We start from the raw sequence: 21,572 nt of genomic DNA on the forward strand, positions 1-21,572 counted from the left end.
TTATATTATACATTTTCTTGATCGTGTGTCATGATTGTAATTAATATATACACATATGCACATATACATATGTATGCATCGAGCCCATGTTGCATTATTACCATCTCTTAAGCTAATCATATTAACTCTTTCGTATCAAAATTTTTATATGATAATATCAATTCTTTTTCATAAAATAATTAGAACAATATTTTCTATTATAAGTTTCGAACAAATTAAATTAATTTGCAGATTTTTATTCATTTCTTTATATAATATTATATAATACTATACTTCTTATATATTTATAAAACAAATTTTCTTTTTCTTTTGTCTATATTATATTTATAGTTATAATTTTTATAATCTTTGGAAACAAGCACGTGAAGAGATTTTGATAGAAAAGCAATGATTCTATAATTAATATAAATTTCGATATTTATAAACAATGTGTAAATAATATAGTATAGTATTAACTGTTAATCTTCATAAATATATTAGTACACGAAAGAGTTATTACGCAAAATATCATTATATTATATAATATATAAAATAATATTATATTATTATATATACGCATATATATGTATGTATGTATAGTATATATCGTTGGAGGCAACGTATATGGCGATCGATAATCGAAAATAATCGCAATAGACGAAAAATTTGCTAAAAACGAAATGCCAACATTGAAAAATGTTTTGAAAATTGCTAGAGATTAAAAATTCGCTTTGAAATAATTTATTTTTTAGATATTTCGCAGTGTTGACAATAATATTTTGTAATTTCATGCACTTGTTATAATAATGCAACAAAATAGTATTTTTATGCAATTCATTGTTAAGATTTTTCAAGAATACGTTAACTCTTCGTTTATTTTCAAGACAATAATTAAAAAAAAAAAATGAAAATCATAATTTTAAGACAATAAAAACAATTTTCCAAAAAAATTTTAAAAACTATAATAACTAATAATCGTTATAAAACAATAAAAATATATACATGCCTATAATTTTCTAAATAATTTATTAAACCGTATCTTATTAAGCTTGATAAAAAAATCATAAAAAAATCAACTACCAGCAAGTTAAAAAATTTTTCATGTCTTAAACAAAATTATATTGACAATAATTACTTTTATATCTTATTATATTATATATATATAGATTTTAACGTTAGCAGTTATGCGAAACGAAGAGTTAACAATCGTTACATAAGCTTTTTTTTTCAATGCGTTTTAAAACGCAAAAAAATATTTTCGATTGATTTACCTAATAATAAATTAACATGTTTCAAAATGCTAATTTCAAAATTTATTGAATGACAAGGTTCTTTAAGATCGTGATTAAAGCTTTCTCATCGAATACTATATTCGATGATTTCGTATATTATGTTAAAATCGTTATGCTGTTGTAACAGTTTCTGCCGGGCATAATATTACCGACAATACCGACAGGTAATATCAGAGTCACGATTTACTTATTCAAGAATAATCAGTATAATTATAATAATGATACGGACAATATAATGAGAAATGTATTTTTAATACATTGACATTTCCGTGGTATCGCCTTCGTTCCACGGTTCTTTCATTTGGTGAAAAGCCGGAAATTCAAATGACATGCGTTCTAACGAACTGCACGCAATGTAATGCGCCATTATATTTACTACTCAAACGCCAAGCGGAACGATTTGTCATTACGTTAGCGGAAGAAAGTAGCATGTTTAGTTACTATCAAAAAACGTGAAAGTATCACATTTTAATTTTGATAAATATTCTTATTAATTCGTGACCGTAATTTTATATTTGTGGAGTAGAGTCAAATTTATCTTCTAATATAAAATTATAGTTGTCTTTTAAAAAATCAAAATAAGAATGACTATTTTTTGAAATATTATATAATATTTAACTATTAAGAGAGTTTGAGTCAGTTTGTAAATAAAAAACAACAATATTGAAAAATAATTTATTTATAATATTTTATGAAACATAAAATATAAAATAAACAAATGAACGAATTGAATAATAAATAAACTATGCATAATTTTGATAATACATACATATGATGAAAATCGAATATGATAAAAAGCAGAAATAATGAAATGATGATTTAAGAAAGATATGAAAGACCAAAATACTTATTGAAATAATAAAATTGTTAAAATATTAATAAAAATTGAAGAAATAAAGTTAAAAAAAATAGTTTATTAAAATATGAAAATAACTAAATAATTACTATTAATTATTGAAATATGAAGATTCTAAAATGATAAAACTATAAAAGTAATAAAGCATAAGATGAAGGAAAAACTATTACTATTTTAAAATATTAAAAATATTTGAATAAAATATAATGATCTAGTTCAATAATAGTTCAAATAATATTTTATATCATATAAAGATAGTATAATCATTATATGACTCTACTCTGCCATAATTTGGATTTTTCAATCATAATTTGGATCTTTTTTTTTTAAATCGTGACTCACAATTCAGTGCTACATCAGACATATATTATATACGCTATTATATCGAAGTAGTAACTGGCCTAACGTTTATCCGTTTATTAAATCAAAAAAGTGGAGTTGAACTGGAGATACACATTAAATATAATCACTACGAATGATACGTAGGATAAGTTATAATGCTGTTCGAACAATAATACTGATATTTATATAAATATATAGCTCCGATAATAATTTTATGACAATAAAGAATAACAAAAATATGGGGTGAGCCGATCGCAGCGCTCTAATATATTGAATACGAAGGGAACCAATTGTTTCTGGATCTAATTATATTGGTAAAGCTGGAATCCCGTCAGATGGAGTTACATTGTACTTTTTGGACACTTATGATTAGAGCTCTCGCGCTTGCTTTTTTCGGTACATCCTGTATCATTTTAAATAACAATTAGCTTTACATATATGTATAATCAAAAATACTATCTATGCAATATTAAACGAAATAAAAAAAATTAAAAGTCGCATTGAAATATGAAAATGATATATTTCATTATATTTTTGATTCAAAATTTTAATTAATGGCTATTCACAAATATTAATCAGGAGAATTTTATTACATTAAATTTTATTACATTAAATTTGTATTATCATGTTATATTATAAAAGAATATTTATTACCAATAATAGATATAATATTATTAAAAAAAGTTTAATATTATTAGTTTTTATGAGTACAATATTTATGATCTTATAATATTAATATTTTTAATAAGAATAAATTTAATTAATATAATTGTTACTTGTTATAATTTTTAAATGATTTTTTCTTATTTTAAATATTTAAAATTTTTAATATATTTGTATCTAAATTTTCTGCAATAAGTTATAAAGTATAGTAAAATATTTTATTATTATATATGTATATTGTTATATTTCTTGTTAATGCTGTTCGATGATACAATGCTGTTAATAGATACAAAAATATTTTCTTTATTCATTGTAATAATTAATATGTTATTCATAATTTTACATATTATTTATAGAAAATTAATTACAATATTTACAAATGTAAAGCGACAAAAAAACTATTATGTAAAAGCAAATGTCTTGTAGCCAAACATACATTAATTGTAGTTATTCGAAGTATTTAATATTTATTAGTTCTGTTTTTTGTCGCTCATAGAAAAAACAACTATTGCGATAATTTTAATTATATAAAAAAAATTTTCATAATTATTCAAGTATCACAGAAATAATTTTTAATTACTTTGATTCAATTTTTCAAATACGATTTAAAGAGCCATGTATAAGAGATTGACTAAGAGTGCTGATGAGCTTGCTACGCTACTGTATTCGGGCGCAATTGTAGATGGCGTAAAGTTCTGGAAATGCTTGAAATATATATTATTTATTGATAAACATGAAAGTACTAATTTTAAGTAAACTAAATCGTAATATATACTATAAAAGGATATGTTTAAAAATATAAATATAAATATATATAAATAAATAAAATAAACATAAATATACATTATATGTATATATTGTGTATGACGTGTTACATGTTCCGTACACATATAAGTATTATGTGTCGTTATATGTACATTTTATAGATATAATTTAAATAATCTCGAGTTACATTTTTCATCGATTTTGTTTTGCGAAAATAATTTTCACTTATTAATACCGACAATAAATGGAGGAAGGAAATATAATAAAAATAATATATATATGGACAATAAGATAGAAATCTTTTAGAAATATATATGTTAATGTTATGCGAGATTTCGTTGTAATATTCTTGTGCTTTCGATTATTTTGAAATCAAAAACAAGTTATGAAAATACTGTTACATGCAATAATTAAAATATTTTATTTAGTTATTTCTGAAATTAAAATTTTAATTTATTAAATTTTGAATTCTGTTTTTTAAATTTTTATCAAGTATAAATTATGTTAATTTATTCAGAATAATCTTGAAATATTAATATTAAATATAAATTAATTAATACAATTAAATATTATTGATAATTATTGATAATTTTATTATTATTATATGTTATTTTAATTAAGTTTATTGTAAAAATTAAATTTTTTGTTAAAAAATATCATATTTGTTCAAAAAGATTATTTCTTTGTAACAAATACGAGTATTTTACGAAAAAATATTTAAAATATTCTTATCATGGTATTATTATATTTTATATTTATTAAATATTAAAATTATATAGTTACTGCAACTATTTCATGTAGAATAATTTATCTACATTTATGCAGATAATATGCAGATAAAATGAAAGCGTATTTGTCGCATTTTTCGAATAATGGCAGATGCATTAAAAACAATTTTTTGTTTTCTCTTTATAAAATAATGAAATGAATTCGTTTTATTTGTAGAATGTGAAACATTTTCTTTAATTATCAAAAATCATTCATTCTATATTTCTATAATATGTATAATCATTAATATTGTTAAGGGAATAAATCTAAATATAAGATAAAATTAAGAAAGAAATTTGTATATTTACATTCATAATGATATATTAAGATTTAACACATTATTGATCAGCAATTGAGTATTATTACTAGTGTATGTATGTTATTAAATTATGCGATATTATAATACTGTTTATTGTGTTGATAATTATATTAAATTATATGCAAATAAACTTATTGAAATCTATTGAATTTTTTTATATATCTGTGGAAATAGTAAAGAAAGTACAACAGAGCTGGTCAATAATATGTTAATGTTTTTTGCGAAAATTTATTATCAAGTTAGATTCATAAATAAAAAATGATTATATTAATAAGTTACTGATTATAATTTTTATAATTTTATTTATCATCATATCTATGTTAATGTAAAATATAAATTCTTAAATAATATTTTAAATTAAATAGATAAATGATTTAAATAATTCAAAAATTTTAAAAAATAATTGCAATATTTTAGTTTGTTTTAATAAAATATTTTTTCCTAATTTTTTAAATGGCAAAATATAAATATTTTGTTTCTTTAAAAATGATAAAATATTTAATATAACCATTATCAAATACCAATTACATTTTAATTTTTATAATTATTCTATTATACCCCTAAATGTCAGTTCAGCTGTTTTGTATTTCCCGCTGTCTTGTACTAGTATGGATGCATGAACGTGTGTGTGTACATACACATACTTATATATGTATACGTATATATACATGATATTATTATATATATTTCAATCGATCCTAATATATTGAATTGACAATATTGAAGTTGATCAAACTTATGGTTTAATCGACAATAACATTTGTTAAGGGCATTCGAAAACTAGAGTTATGCATGAATCAAAAAGAATCTGCTCTTCCGTGCTGTGCATCAAAGTACACAAGATTTTAGAATTAACGATCTATTTACATGCTCGATCACTTTTCACGTGCTCTAGTGTATTTTCGATTAATGCATTATCAACGAGTTGTCATGTTGATCTTCAATTTAAATTTTTTAAACAAAAGATTATTTTTAAAATTATACATATATATGTATTTTATTATTTTTAAAATTTTTAATTCTCATAATATTTTTAATAATACCAATATTTGTAAATTGTTTTATTATTCGTCATATTTAAAGAATTTTTTTAATAGTAGTAAAATTTTTAAATTTTATCATCTGTTTTGAGGATTTGGCGCGAAGTTCAAATTGTTAATGTGTTATGCATTTTTTGTTGATAATGCGTTACAACGTCGGCACCTAATATCATATCTTAAAGTTGGAAGATATGTAAAAATCAATTGTCGCGTGTATCATTGTCACATTTTGAAGAGTTGAAGATTATTAAAGATTCGCGATCATGGCATGCCCTATTAATAAAATAATAATCGCGAAAGGATCGATTTTCAGCGTGAAACATTATCTTCTTCTCTCTTTTTTTGTGTCCGTTTTAATTAACGTTAAATTTCTTAAAGATAATCACTAATTCGCACTCTCTTATAGTGGTTTCATAATTAAACAGAGAAGAAGTGATAATCTTAATACCCTATGGTGAGAAATTTAAAGAAAATCTATTTTGACTGTTTAAAATAGCAGGCCTGTTCTATTAATACATGTAGCTGCAAGTTAGAATGAAAACAAAAGAAAAAAAAAAGAGTCATTGTTACACACGCCGATAAGGTCTGGTTTGTTAATAATTATTATAACAGTAATTATGTAAAATATGTATGTATACTGTAATTTTGAGTGTATTATGTAATTAAAAAAAAAATAAGAAATACTAATTATTGATAATAAATTATAAGCCGATCTTTTCAAATATTCAATTTTCTTTCAGACGATCAAGTATAATAAAACATGGATCAAGATTATGGTATTTATGTAGCTTTTTAAAGAAAATTAAGATCAATATTAATTTTTTTCATTAGTTTTAATATTTTTAATTTTTTATAATTATTATTTTTTTATTTAATTAATTTTAACTTTATTTCTATTATATAGAATTCCACTATAATCCTGAAATTATTAAATTTTGTTCAGTGTTCCCCAAATTATTGAATATCGATTACGATATAAAATTACTAGATCTTCTATTATATAATTTATATTAATAGTAATGAAATGTAAAAAATTCGAAAATATAATCCACGAAATCTGACATTTTCTACAATAAAATATATGAAAGGCAATGACCTAAAATATAAAAGGTTTAACAATTTTTGAGATGTAATATATAAAATTTAATAATTTCTAAGATACAAATGTACAAGATTCAATAATTTTTATAACAAAATATAAAAAATCTATTTGGATATATACATTGGATGGATTAAGGACAACATTGGTAATCTACATTTTATAATTATATATTTCATTTTGTTTGTTCCTTAATAATAAATTATATTTAAATTCTCGAATTTTCGAACACTCATAAAACTTCCTATAGAACGAAACTTCCCCATTAGATTTTTCAATCAAACAGATAATGAAAATAATAAAAATCATGAATAAATGAATCGAAAATAATAGCATGTAATGTTTTCCCGGAACTTGAAAATTTCAAAGATTCAACTTCTATTTATATATATTAATCTATATATTCAAACATTATATTTTGCCAGATACATATAGAAGGACACATAGAGGACAGTGAATGAAGAAAAAAGTTAAAATAAATATATCAAGTTTCATAGTGTGCAAAAGAAATGAGGACTCTCAGTAGTGGGGATGACTACTGACCACTTACGTTGCAGGTTGCTTGCCTCGTGCAGTTACCCAACTTTTACTGTAGCAAATACTTCATCGATATATTGCTTCTACGAGTTTGAAATAACGAAAAATGTTCCGCGGTGCATCGCGTGTACGATCACACGCTCGTGTAAAATCGGAGAGAAGCTATTCAACACGCTCGTGACTTTCTAAAGTTCCTCTCTGGGGGAACAGTTGTATTACTACGGTGACTTTACATGTTGCAATCAGTCGAGAGAAGCGGCGGGAAGCACTTTTACTAATTTTTCATCACCGCGTGTCTGAATGTTATATCACAAACCTCGGGAGTGCGGGAGATGGCGGTCAGTGTCGTGAGATACCTCGTGTTCGTCTTCCTTGTTATGCTACTGTATCGTAAGTATTTGATTAATATAAAAAATTCTGATTTTGCAGTTTTATTTAGAAATTTTTTTCAAAAAATTATTAATTGAAATCATATCTTTGACAAAAGATGTCAGGACAAATTTGTTTTTTTTTTTTTGATTTGTGAATTTTAACGACAACGATTTTTTTTGTATATTTTTCTCAAACGTCAAACTGAATCAAAGTAAAAATGAAAAGTGATTATTATATTTATTATATTTTTTTTAAATTTGAAATTGTTAATATTATATAATTTCCAAATTTATAAGAAATATAATTAATGCTAATTGAAAAATTAAGAGAAATATTTAAAAATTTAAAAAATCCTTGTTAATAAATATTAATTGAATTTATTTAAAACGATGAAATATAATTTATAAATGTAATTTAGAATAAATTAGAAAAAAAAAGTTTAATAAAAATTTATTAAATATATTTTATAACAAAATCTCGAATTTGATTAAAACGAATTGGCTTTTCTTTTTTGATTGATAAAAGTGACAGAATTTTCTTATTAATTTAATAATCTAATAATCATCGATTATTATAGCCATTAATTTCTTTTTTATGATTATGAGAAATTTTTGTGCGCATAAATACATTTTTCAAATTCGTATTTGCTATTTGTATTCGTTTATTCAAAATAAATTGCTTAGTTTATTGAATTTTTATTTGTTTCGATCTGTGATTTATAAAGTGTCTTCTAATAAAAATCTAGTAATTTTATTTTAAAAAACCAGTTTATTTTTTGTGTTTGTATAGTCCTGTTAATATTTCAAAATATTTGATGTAGTAGATAGAATAATTTTTAAAGAAAAAAATAATTTTCTCAAAAAAATCGAAAGTACAAAAATTGTAATATTTTAAATTTTTGAATTTTTTAGAATTTATTAAATTAATGTTCTGACAACAAAAAATATTGATAAAAATGTGATATATACAAAAGATTATGTATATAAATGTGTAAAGAATTAAAGAAAAATGCAATAAAAATATGTTTCATATATATATATCCAAATATATTATAAAATCATAATTTGAAAAAAAAGAAATATAAAAATAGAAAAAAAGATCGCTAATGTCGATACCAAGATTTATCAACTGCTATAAAAAGATTGCAATACTTAATAATTTACAATGCAAATAATCAAAAAAATATATATATTTATTTATATCAATATTTAGTTCGCTAATCAAAGATCAATATTCAATGACAAATTAAAAGGGAAATATGTCACTATCATATTCTATGATATTCAAAGAATAAATATTTAAAACATTAGAATTTTATTTTTTTTTAATACTAATGATTGTGTTATTGTTGCAAGAATATATTTTAAGTTAGGAGAGAAATGATAAAAAATTAATCAGAATGGAATAATGAGACAACCTTCATCTATTTTCTTAAGTTTCTTATAATTTATTGTCGATTTCTTTCAATGTATAATGACTTTTAGTTATAAACAGTTCATTTTTAAATGATTTAACTTAACTTAACCTAATCTAAGTAGATATGCAAATGTAATTCTTGTGAAATTCAAATCATTTGAATAGAAAATGAAAATAGAATAAATTAGGATCACTAATGTATTATTTCGTCTATATCTATAATGTATGTCCTTTTCCTTAGATTATATAAGTGCAGAAACAACGTTTAAGGATCTATTTAATAGTACTTCATGCGCGAAACCACCCTACGAATGTCCACATCCACAGATTGAATTTTATTTATATACCAGGTAAGTTGTTTTGTATTTAATTTAAATTTGAAAATTAATGTAAAAAATGAATAAGAAAACACAAAAAATATTTATTTTTACTGATGTCAATTTAATATATAATTTTATATATATACATATATATATATATATATATAGTTTTGCGCAGATAATACAACATAACAACTGTAAATTTTATTTTATTTTTTTTTATTTTATTTTATTTTATTTTTCATTTTGAAATTCGATTCCACTCCAGCATGAATCTTCAAAAAGAAAAAAGAAAAAAATCACATTAATATTAAATCTTTTAATTTTTAGTAAAATTTCTCATTTATTTTTATATTTGCCTATGGTTCCTAACCTCACTTTCATTCAATGTTCGAGAAGATTCAATCTGAACTAACATGGACATGAGGAAGGACCTCGACATAAGACTCTCGATTTCAAGATCATGATCAGTCTCGCACTGAAAGTGGCCTCGTTTCAAGGTTCACCTTTCTCCAGGAGTTATAGGCGCCTTGGCACGTCTTAGGAGTTACTTTTACTCACTCGCATTTTCTTCTTTTGTCACGCTTGTTATCTCTTTCTATTTTACTTTATTTGAAAGTGACAATTAAATGGTTCTAAGATGTTCTGTTATGTTGTTTTTGTTTTTTTAAAATTCATTTTACTTGTTTCATTTATTGTTTCTGAGTATACTATAATATTCATTTAATTTTTTATAAAGATACTTGTTAATAATAAACAAATATTAATCAGTAAATCTTATCATTGTAATTTGGAATAAATATTGCAATAATTATAAAACTTTTTTCAAAATAATGTATTAAAATTATAAAGGCATTAATATATCATTTATAGAATTGTATATATATTTAATTAATATACTCTAATATTTATATTGTTAAAAATATTATTAACTATTTGTTTAAGAATGTGATTTCCTTTTTTTAATTGAGTAATTTTTTGTTCCTTTAGAAAAGTTCTTTAGAAAGATCATTAAAATATAACTTTCTTACAATTATAATATTTATATCTAATTTATTTTACAGAGAAACACAGAAGAAACCTTTACGCCTAGATGTTCGCAAGTTTGATTCACTTTATTATTCCAAATTTAATAAATCGCATCCCACAAAAATTATTATTCACGGTTTTGGAGGAGGAAGAAATTTAATACCCAGTCCGGATCTTCGAAAAGGTAGTTTTTTAAAAAATTAAATTTTTTTTTAATATATAATTCATTTTTTTTAAACATCAATTAGATATAAAATTATATATTAGATGATAAAATTATGAATTACTGAGAAATTATTCTTATATAAAGAAATTTAATTTATATCTTAATACTATAATATTTAAATTAAGTAATTTTATAAAAAATGTTTTTTATTAATTCACTAAAATGTATTTTCACAATAAAAAGCGACGAATTTCAATGAAAGTTTTATCATGTGAAAGTTTACATTCTCATTTTAATTCTCTTCGAAATATTATAAAATTTTATTTAGCATAAAAAAAGTGATAATTTTTATTCGCTGTATTTAATTAATTTTTTTATAATAAGCATAATAATAATATAAATAATATATTCATTGTTTATTTATCGTAAATCATTAAAATTAATGAAATTATTTATTATCGAAAAAATTAATATTTGAAAATAATAAAAAAAAATTTTTTTCGATTATAAATTAATCATATTAAAGAATGATAATTATGTTAGATCACGTATTGTTGGACTTCTTTTAGTGGAGATAAGAATTTGAATTTGGATGTATGAAACTTTCGATTTCAGCATATTTCACGCGAGGCAATTACAATATTATAATTGTCGATTACGGTACATTAGTACGCGAGCCTTGTTTGTCGCAAATACAATGGGGCCCAGATTTCTGTTCACGATGTATTGCTCAATTGGTAAGATATTTGAGGGATCATCCTCGAGGAACAAGAGTGCAGAATATACATATACTTGGATATAGCGTGGGCGCGCATATAGCTGGTCTGATAGCGAATTATTTGCCCGATGATAAGCTTGGAAGAATTACAGGTAGTATGTGCATTTAATTTTTTAAAAATTTATAAGATAATTGCACAATAACGAAATGCCGAAATTTAATAATGTATAAATATATATTATATATGTATATAATAACGATTCGATTATAGATGCAGAATTATACTACCCCACTATAGTTCTTGAAATAGCCTTGGCTGGAACGAGTCTATATATTTCTTTACATATGGAAAGTAGAAAAAGAACATATTAGGCAACTTTTGATCAAGCGAATAAATCAACTTTTGTCTAATGTATTGATATATATTGGAAGTATGCAGTTTACGAATTCGAAACAATATCAAGATTTTGAAAATTTCAAGTAATTTAATAATATCAAAATTCCGATTCCATCCGAATTGTTTCAAAGTTCAGGTTTTTTGCGGCAAGATAAATAATATTTCAATAATAAATGCAGAATCATCGTTATCATTTCTGAAATTTGACTGAACAAGTCTGAATGAGTTTTTTTATATAATATCAAGAAAATTTTTTATTTGATTCATTGTTAAACTTAGTATTATATTTATTACTTTTGATTTTCATTGAGAAATGAACAATATCAAAAATGCTATAACATTATAAATTTCGAAAATATAAATTTTCCTTAAATATGATACAGTTCAACATGTATTTATTATCATATCAATAATTTTTACTTTATAAATTTCTTTTTAACTGATCAATTATTTGAACGACTTATCAAAAATAATAAAATTGATTTATCTATTATACACTTTTATTTGTTATACAAATTTTTTAACTTAAGTGAATTTTTATGCTCGTACATTTTATTAGGACTCGATCCTACGATATTTTTCTACATGAATGGAAATCGATCGATGGATTTAGACGAGACGGACGCGCATTTCGTCGATGTAATTCACACTGGTGCTGGAATTTTGGGTCAATGGGGACCAACTGGTCATGCAGATTTTTATGTGAATGGAGGCTCCAGCCAACCCGGATGCGCGACATATTCCTTGCTCCGTAAGTAGAATCTTTTAAATATCCTTTTTTTATTTTTCTTGTATATAAAATGGTATCATAAATATTGAAAAACACGCAAATATTGAATTAAAAGTAGTAGTTATCGTGTTATTTATTAGTTGGCTGATTTCTAAATATTTATAAATCTATTTATGAGTTTCCATGAAGAAAGTAATTAAAGAGAAAACGATCGTGTTGAATAGAAGCAAAACAATTTTTTTTTTAATCTTCTTGATAATAATAAATAATTAATGAATAATATTCATTCTAAAATTTTTTGATAATAATTCTACAATTCCTGTTATTTTCTTTTTATAAAAAAAAAATAATTTTCTTAAATTATTTATAGTTATAGAAGAAAATATATTGATTAAATAAAACTTAGTTGTTAATCTACTGTCTTCCATACTTTTCAAAATTAAAAATCAATTCTTTTAATCTTTTACCATAATTTTCTGAATGTTTAAAATCTATCATTGGAAAATCAGATATTTCTCTTGTTGAATCAATAAAAATCTATGATTGCGGAAAATATATATATAAGAATTATTTTATCGGTAGAGAAAACGCTCTACAGGACGGATGGTCGACTGTAAATGAAATCAGTGAAATGTTTCGTCCGCAGAGACGCTGTCATGCGATCATACAAAAGTGACGCCTTATTATATAGAATCAATCACGACGAAAGTAGGATTCTGGGCAGCTCCGTGTGGAAATCTTTTTTCCTATCTGATCGGCTGGTGCAACCCGAAATTCGAGGAGTACATATTGATGGGAGAAGACGCTCCACATACGTAAGCAAATTTTTTTTTTCTTATAATTAAAAAAAAAAATTTTTATATTTATTTATTGTTTTATTCTTATTTTTATAAAATTAAATTTTTAAAAAAAAGTTAATAAAATTTATAAATGTGGAATGTTGCAGAGCACGAGGCATTTACTATCTCTCAACAAACGCACACAAACCATACGCCCGCGGCCTTCCCGTAAAAAACCAACGAACGACAAATCGGAAACGATCGTCCTCCCACCAGTATTGAGCTTATTGAAGCAACTAATTAATATAATTATAGAATAATTATAGTACAAGTATTTGTTATTTTTGTATGGATTGTACGACGTGTTATGTTTGAATCTGTTGTTTCTTTATATTTTTTAATTAATTTTTACGTAATAAACTATTTTGCTAGGCAACCTACCGTGAATAACCGCATACCATTGGTAGCTCGCTGATTCATGCATTTGTTCGTATTCCATATTATTATAGTCTTCCAAGAACTTTCACTCTTTCCAATTCTAACAATTGTATGTAATCATTCATTTGTTTCATGACCATGATTGTTCCACATTCTTGTTAATTTTAAATCTAGTTTTTTTTACTGTCATGGCTCGTTGTTTTCTTAAATGAAATGAATGTAAATCGGACTTTGACATATTTTATTTAAAATTATTTTATCTATTTTATTAAATTTTATTTAAAAAATAGTACAGAAAATGTAACTTTATTCTGTTTTAAAATCAAGTAAATTATTTTTGAATTATCTATTATTTATATTAATTTTATAACAAAATCTATTGATAATGTTGATGAAATAGAATCAAGAATTATTAAAGAAATTATTTCAACTTTATTTTAATTGATTAATCAAAAATAACATTTAGCTAAATAAGATTATATTCGTATATGTAAATAATTATTTTTTATATATTTTATTCAAATTATTGCAATTAATATATATTATAATATTGTTTTGAAATTAAGAAAGAAAAAAAAAGATTGCTAATTTATTATTATATAATTTTGTAAATATTTTTAAATATTTCTATTTAAAACTGTTAAAAAAATGTATAAAAAGAATCTTAAAACAATGAGTTTTATTAAAAAATTAATATAAAATCAAAGAAATCACATTGAACAAATTTTTATACATCTTTTTTTGATCATCCTTCGTTTTAAAATTTTGGGAAAAGAAAAAATAATCGGCTATTATGAATTTTATGTTAACAACAATATTTATTACATAATAGTTATGATATAATAATAACTTCTATAGATTTACAGTACACTGTCGCACTAAATCTTATTTATGTATAATGCAATGGAATGATTACAATTGTTAACATCCACATTTCAAGCTTTTGGAGGCATTCAGGGTTTCGTTTGTTTTTCAAATTGGCTCGAATGCAATGTATATAGGGAATGAGTCCCTTTATCTATTCCATATTTCGCATTTTCTCATTCTCTCTTTCGCTCGCTCTTTCTCTCTCACTTTCTCTCTCAATAGAGACGATGCTTCAATGCTATCGTATCAATCGAAAATAAAAAGATCGATCACGATCTATTGATATTAATTTATTTTTGATGAGCATCGTCTCAAAGCATAAGACTTAAAATTTATATATATATATATATTTATATATAGATCTGCATTTTGTATAGATCAGAGTGTTAAAAATAAATTCTCTACATCTTTCGATGGATAACGTAGGATCTACGATAAAAAATGGACAGCTTCAGTTGTTTTATGGAAAATGACAAAAGAAATCAATCTCTAGCGCAGAGTCTTTTTTCTTCTGGGAGCCAGAACGATGCTTCAACAACTGCAACGAGCTGTGCGTTTCGTAATTTTCTTATTTTTATTTTCATTATTTTTTTCTATACTATTTCTTGCACTAATTTTTAAGGTTAAGTTATCTTGGATTAGTATGTCCTTTTAATCGTTGTAAATCACTTGGTACATTTCATTAATTTTCTTTTCTTTTCTTTTCTTTTCTTTTCTTTTTGTTTTTTTTCTTTTTCTTTTCTTTTCTTTTCTTTTCTTTTCTTTTCTTTTCTTTTATTATTCTTTTTGGACCCTTTCGTGACGGTAACGTCTATATAAGAATGTTTTATACATTTTAGGATCCATGTAAATTGCTAAGATAATTTATATCCATTATAAATACAATTATACAGCATATTTCATTTAAAAGACGTGAAGCAGTTAAATGTGAGATTCAAAGTTTAAGTCTTTAGAATAAAAATTGTACGCGGTTATTTCTGTATCATGTAAACATTCTTTCAATTCTTCTCTTCCTTTTTTTTTAGAATATTTTTTTAGAAATTAGATTTAAGTATGATACTAAATATGAGAATCTTTGAATTTCGTGACTATTAAAGAATATTTTAATGAGTTATTTATTTTTTCGTTGATATCGATTAATATATCGAATGAAAAAATGTTATGAATATATAGAACGTAATTTTTTTACTATTATTAAAATGTAATATTTTATCTACAATGAATATATTTTTGAAAACCGTCCCAAAAGAGTTAAAGAAATTTATTATATCATTACTAAATGTATCTAATTTTTTTCTTTTTTTTCTTTTTTTCTTTTTTTTTTTTTTAGTGACGAATCAGCGGTGAAAGGAAAAATTTAAAAACTGAATAATATAATATATAATTTTAAAATCGTAAGGATCTTTCTTTTTAATTTTATATTAATGATTATTCATATTATGCTGTGGCATCGTTCTACTCGCGAAGAAATAAACATAAAGAAAATAAATAAGACAAAAATAATGAAATATATTATTATCAGATCAAATTAAAACTTTATAAAGATTCATTATATTTTTTGTTTCTTCTCTCTTTTTATTTACAACATTTTTTTTCGTGCGTTATGTGTTATATAAACTGACATACACATCTATTTACGTTCCTTGAACATTTTTTATTACCACTAACATGACAATCAGTACGTTCATTGGTTGAATCGACAATCTCTTACTATGCGGGAAATTCAAAAAATTTGAAGAGTATAAGCCATCGTTATACTATATTCTTACAATTGCTTGGAAATGATCATGCTCGAAAGACTGGCGCTTGTTTTAGAAGCGTTAATTAAGAATTTTCAATTAATCTTCGTTTATAAATATATAGAAAGAAAAAACAATCTTCAATTACATGATGTGATTTCGATAATTCATGAATGCTAATGATGTTACTAATAATGATACTGTTATGTTTTCATCATTAAAATAAACTTTATTATTAATAAAAATATTTAGAGAAGACAAACATGATAAATTATGAGAAAAAATTAATTTTTATCAATGATAAAAATAGTATAAAAAATTAAAAATAGAATTTGAATATTTTAAAAATAATAAGGAACGTAATGATTACTCGAAAGTTTAAATGTATTTTTTTTTTATGAATACTACGTAATGTAGTTATTACACTTCGTAAAAAAGCACAGGCATCAAGGTCTTAGGCACATGTGTTGTTTGCTCACATATCATTGTAAATCCATTTTTAATTTTGCCGAATACTTTCGAGCGTGTTTCAGTCACCTAAGCACAATGCTGAATTTAAGATCTTTTAAAAAATTCTTTTAGAAGACATTATATGTATAAATAATCATTGATTAATAAAAAAATTCTTTTAAAAAAGATATTTAAAATATTAAATATTAAATAAGTAAAAATAAGTCATTTTTCAATAAAATTACTTTATTTCCATTTTATAAGGAAAATAAAAATGCAAACTTGTTTCATTAAGATATAATAAAGACTTACTCAAACAAAATTATTGAATGAAAAACTTTATAATTAAAGAAATCATATACTATTCTCTAATTGTTTTTCATTAAAAAAATGAATTATTCAAAGAACGATCAGCATTGCATCGAATAGAATTTTCTTGAGTATTACTTTCAACACTGTTCGATTCTTTAAATTTTTCTTTAACGTACACAATCGTGAACCTGCACAAATCGATTATCATTTCTCATCGATTCGAATGTTTTCCGTTATATTATTATATTATATATATATGTATCATCATGTATACGGTCTACTCAATTAAATCGCTATGCGTTGCGTATCATTCTTTTTAAATTAATTATTATTAATATCAATATTATTATTATTATTTTTCGCAAGGTTATGTTATGTTTATTAATAAACGTGCCAATTGATAATTTTATTTTTATCTAGAAATTCGTGCCATTTCGATAATTGGTATCCCTATTGTGTTTTTTTTTTCTGTTCTTTGTATATGAATATGTGTTATATATCTACAATATTATTTTAATATTACGTCAAGAACGACGACATCGATCGATTGTCATACATCAGTAACGCTACATTCGGAAATTATTTCGAAAGCAATGAAAGGCACTATTTAGACGTTATAGGTAGCACCGATAATAATCATAAAACGGTATTCCATCATATATTTCCATCTTGAAAAGTAATTATAACTTTATCACATATTGCGGACGTTCCATCGTCCGTAGTTTTTCACATGATTATGATACATTGAATCGTATTATATTCAATTATATTCAATAATACCGGTAACATTTTTGTTTAATTTGATTCCGAAAGATTCACTTAGCAATTCTTTTTGAGGTTAGTCACGACTAATACTATTCAATGAAGTTATCGATTAGTTTTTCAAGTAAAGATCGATATAATGTATATGAAGAATTAGAGAATTCGTCCACATGAACATATTTAGCTGCAACTTCAGATGAGTGATTTGTCCAAATGTGAATATTAATTAAAAGAGAATAAAAACGAAAAAATAATGAGTTTACGTAAAAATATTCAAAGTTTTTGAATCATATTCCGAATCAATTTTTTCTATTCTTAATATATTTATCAATTAGATAAGATATAATAAAAAAATATTAATAATTTCAAAGAAGTGAGTTAAAAAATAACATTATATTTCAGTATATTTTTTCATCTTATATAGAACTTCAATTATAATTTGTTTAAATAAAGTTATTGTATCCATATTTTTTCAATTTTACATTTCACTTAACATTTGTATGTAAAAATTAAACAAAATAAATTTACATAATACAATTTGTCAAATAAAAAGAAAGAAAAAAAAAAATAACATTCGTTCTTCGCATATACATCGTAACTTCTCGATCGATGCCGGGCTCACGGCGCTTTTTTTTTTTTTTTTTTTTAACACAAAACCCCCTTTTTTTTTTTTTAACACAAAACCCCCTTTTTTTTTTTTTAACACAAAACCCCCTTTTTTTTTTTTTAACACAAAACCCCCTTTTTTTTTTTTTAACACAAAACCCCCTTTTTTTTTTTTTAACACAAAACCCCCTTTTTTTTTTTTTAACACAAAACCCCCTTTTTTTTTTTTTAACACAAAACCCCCTTTTTTTTTTTTTAACACAAAACCCCCTTTTTTTTTTTTTAACACAAAACCCCCTTTTTTTTTTTTTTTTTTTAACAGTAAACCCCCTTTATTTTCTCATTAAAGATTTTAAGTACAATGCTGCAATAATAACATGATTTGAACATGCTATTGATAATCGTTTATGATAATTGGTCCTGAACAAATGATAGAACCAAGTTTGGTTAAGTGTTAGCGATCATGTATCTTAAGCGCCATTCGCGCACGATAAGAAAACCAAATCCCAATTTCGAATCTAGAGAAAGATTTCAACATTGGGATCCAGGAGAAGATTGGAATGATATATCTATGAATTTGTTCTACATTACAACTACACTTACACATCTCTATTCTACATTTTCTATATTATTTGTAATGATCGATTTTATGTATATTAACGACTGTTTTTCTAGATTGCACGTGTGAATCAATGTGTACCACTTTGCCGACTGAAACGCTGTTATAAGCGGTGCCATGAACTATCAAACTATCAAGATAATCATCAGATAATATCAAATCGCTATTTTACATTCGCGATTCTGTGAACTATCACTAGAATAAATCTTTGTAATATTATTTCAGCGTTTCATGGATATCATTTTCTACATTACAATTGAATGGTATATATAAATATTTTTAGTCATTTTAAAAAGTATAAAGACAAAAGCAGTTCAGATCGATATTCAATATTTGACCTATTGTTTAGTGCATGTACTTTTTAAGTCAAATAGAATATAATTTTATATCAACACGTTATATATTTATTATAATAAATTTTATTATAATCATCGACTTTATCGGCAAAGTTGTACGTATATGTTATTATTTCGAGTGACTTAATATATAATATGTAGTATTTTGCTTTTTGGACTAGATACTTTAATCGGCGATCGTATTCTGGCATCGAGTCTTTTAACGATCCATTTACGGGATCCAAAAATGAAAATTAATTATATAAGAAACAGTGATGTCATCGATCTTTTTTTTCTTTCTCACATGTTAATTTAATGTTATATTAAATTTACATTAATATAATAAACATTTAATTTAATTAATTTAAATCAAGTACTATAACATTAAATTAATCATCAAATTATTCAGTTTTCTTCTTCGCAAGTAGTATATACGATAAACAAACATAAGCTTAAAAAGTTAATCTATTCTTAATTTTATATGCATTTTTAATTATAATAATTTTTGTTCTTATTTCATTTTATGATGTATAGAGAATTAACTGAAGGAAATATATTTATTCGTGACACATTATTTTCTGTTTAATAAACTGATGTTGCTCGAAATATAATGCAATTAATATTTAATCTTAACGAAATGTTTTTTATCTTAAATTCCAAGCAACACCAGTTTGTTTCTTATGTTAAATATCATTAACAATCGATAATTCGTTCGGATTTTCGTATTATAGTTTATATAATATAACTGATATATAGCAAGTAAACGTATATCACTGGAATAGCTTCAAAATTTTGGAAATGTATGAGAGAGAGATTTTCTTCTTGTTTTGAAGAAATTTTTACTTCGATATCGATCTTTATATTTTTTTTCTTTGTACATATCTCGTGTTTGAATTCAATCAGGTGTAACGCCATAGAATTTTATAACGATTATGAGAAATAATCTTTTACAAAATCTTTGGCTATATCTGACATTCTTTTCACGATATATTTTTTTTATATATAGTTAACATTATTACTTATGTTGTTAGTAGTGATATTGTTACATGATTATTTGAACTTGATTGCGTGCAAATATTTTTTTTTCTCCTTGTCATTATGTGAAACATGTACTATGGTGAACGAACATGAAATAAACAAACATCGAATTATATTGAGAATTAAATAATATTCAATTATTATGATGAATGAATGGATTTAATACATGATTATCAATTACTGAAATGTTCATGACGTGATATTTACAAAGTTTTTTTTTATGCATCTTCGATAATGAGGGTGATGGGAGAGAAAGGAGAATTGGAAAAAGCGTTAAGGCCCGTTTACATTTAGGTATTTTTTTTCATTCACTATAAGTCACAAACTATATATAGGTTGCTATCGATTTAGACTGATGGAAACGGTTATCTTATCGATATATGTTATTTCTTTGTATTTTTTTTATTAACGTGTTTTCTTCTTCTAAAACACGTATATATTTATTAATCCGTTTTCCTTTTTTCAGTCGAATTCGTAGCTTTCAAGGTCAACGATGCAATAAAATATATGAATTTTTTTTTTATATAGCAGTCAAACTCAGTTAATACTGTATAAAGTCAGTTTTCTAACAATTGATTTTTATCTTTTCTCAAAGGATACATATAGTATATAATATATATATTTGTAATGATAATAGTAATGTTTTGTAAATCTTGGGACGTTCTCGTAATTATTTCGTTAAATTTGGTTTCAAACGTATTATAGAATGCTTTCTCTTCGAATTATTGTTTTTATCAATTCCCAAAATATATATAGAGAACCACCGTGGACTCGTCACTACTCTTTTCTTTTTTTTTTTTTTTTTTTTTTTTTTTTTTT

General features: G+C 23.6%; 1 protein-coding gene across 2 annotated transcripts in view; it reads left to right on the plus strand.

The window, feature by feature from the left end:
* LOC102672241 (phospholipase A1 member A) overlaps window positions 1–14,023 on the plus strand; it is a 15,477-nt gene extending 1,454 nt beyond the window's left edge. The window contains exons 1-7 of one of the 2 annotated variants that reach the window (XM_006610393.1): window positions 7,637–8,050; window positions 9,690–9,798; window positions 10,833–10,981; window positions 11,579–11,833; window positions 12,638–12,829; window positions 13,455–13,623; window positions 13,755–14,023. In XM_006610393.1, the coding sequence (XP_006610456.1) occupies window positions 7,993–8,050; window positions 9,690–9,798; window positions 10,833–10,981; window positions 11,579–11,833; window positions 12,638–12,829; window positions 13,455–13,623; window positions 13,755–13,869 (1,047 nt within the window). In that variant the 5' untranslated portion in view covers window positions 7,637–7,992 and the 3' untranslated portion in view covers window positions 13,870–14,023. Of the gene's footprint in view, window positions 1–7,636; window positions 8,051–9,689; window positions 9,799–10,832; window positions 10,982–11,578; window positions 11,834–12,637; window positions 12,830–13,454; window positions 13,624–13,754 lie in introns of those variants that run through there. The other variant, XM_031508013.1, reaches the window with a different exon arrangement.
* The last annotated feature ends 7,549 nt before the right edge of the window (window positions 14,024–21,572 follow it).

This window comes from Apis dorsata, unplaced genomic scaffold, assembly GCF_000469605.1.
Source record: "Apis dorsata unplaced genomic scaffold, Apis dorsata 1.3 scaffold_74, whole genome shotgun sequence".
NCBI lineage: Eukaryota > Metazoa > Arthropoda > Insecta > Hymenoptera > Apidae > Apis > Apis dorsata.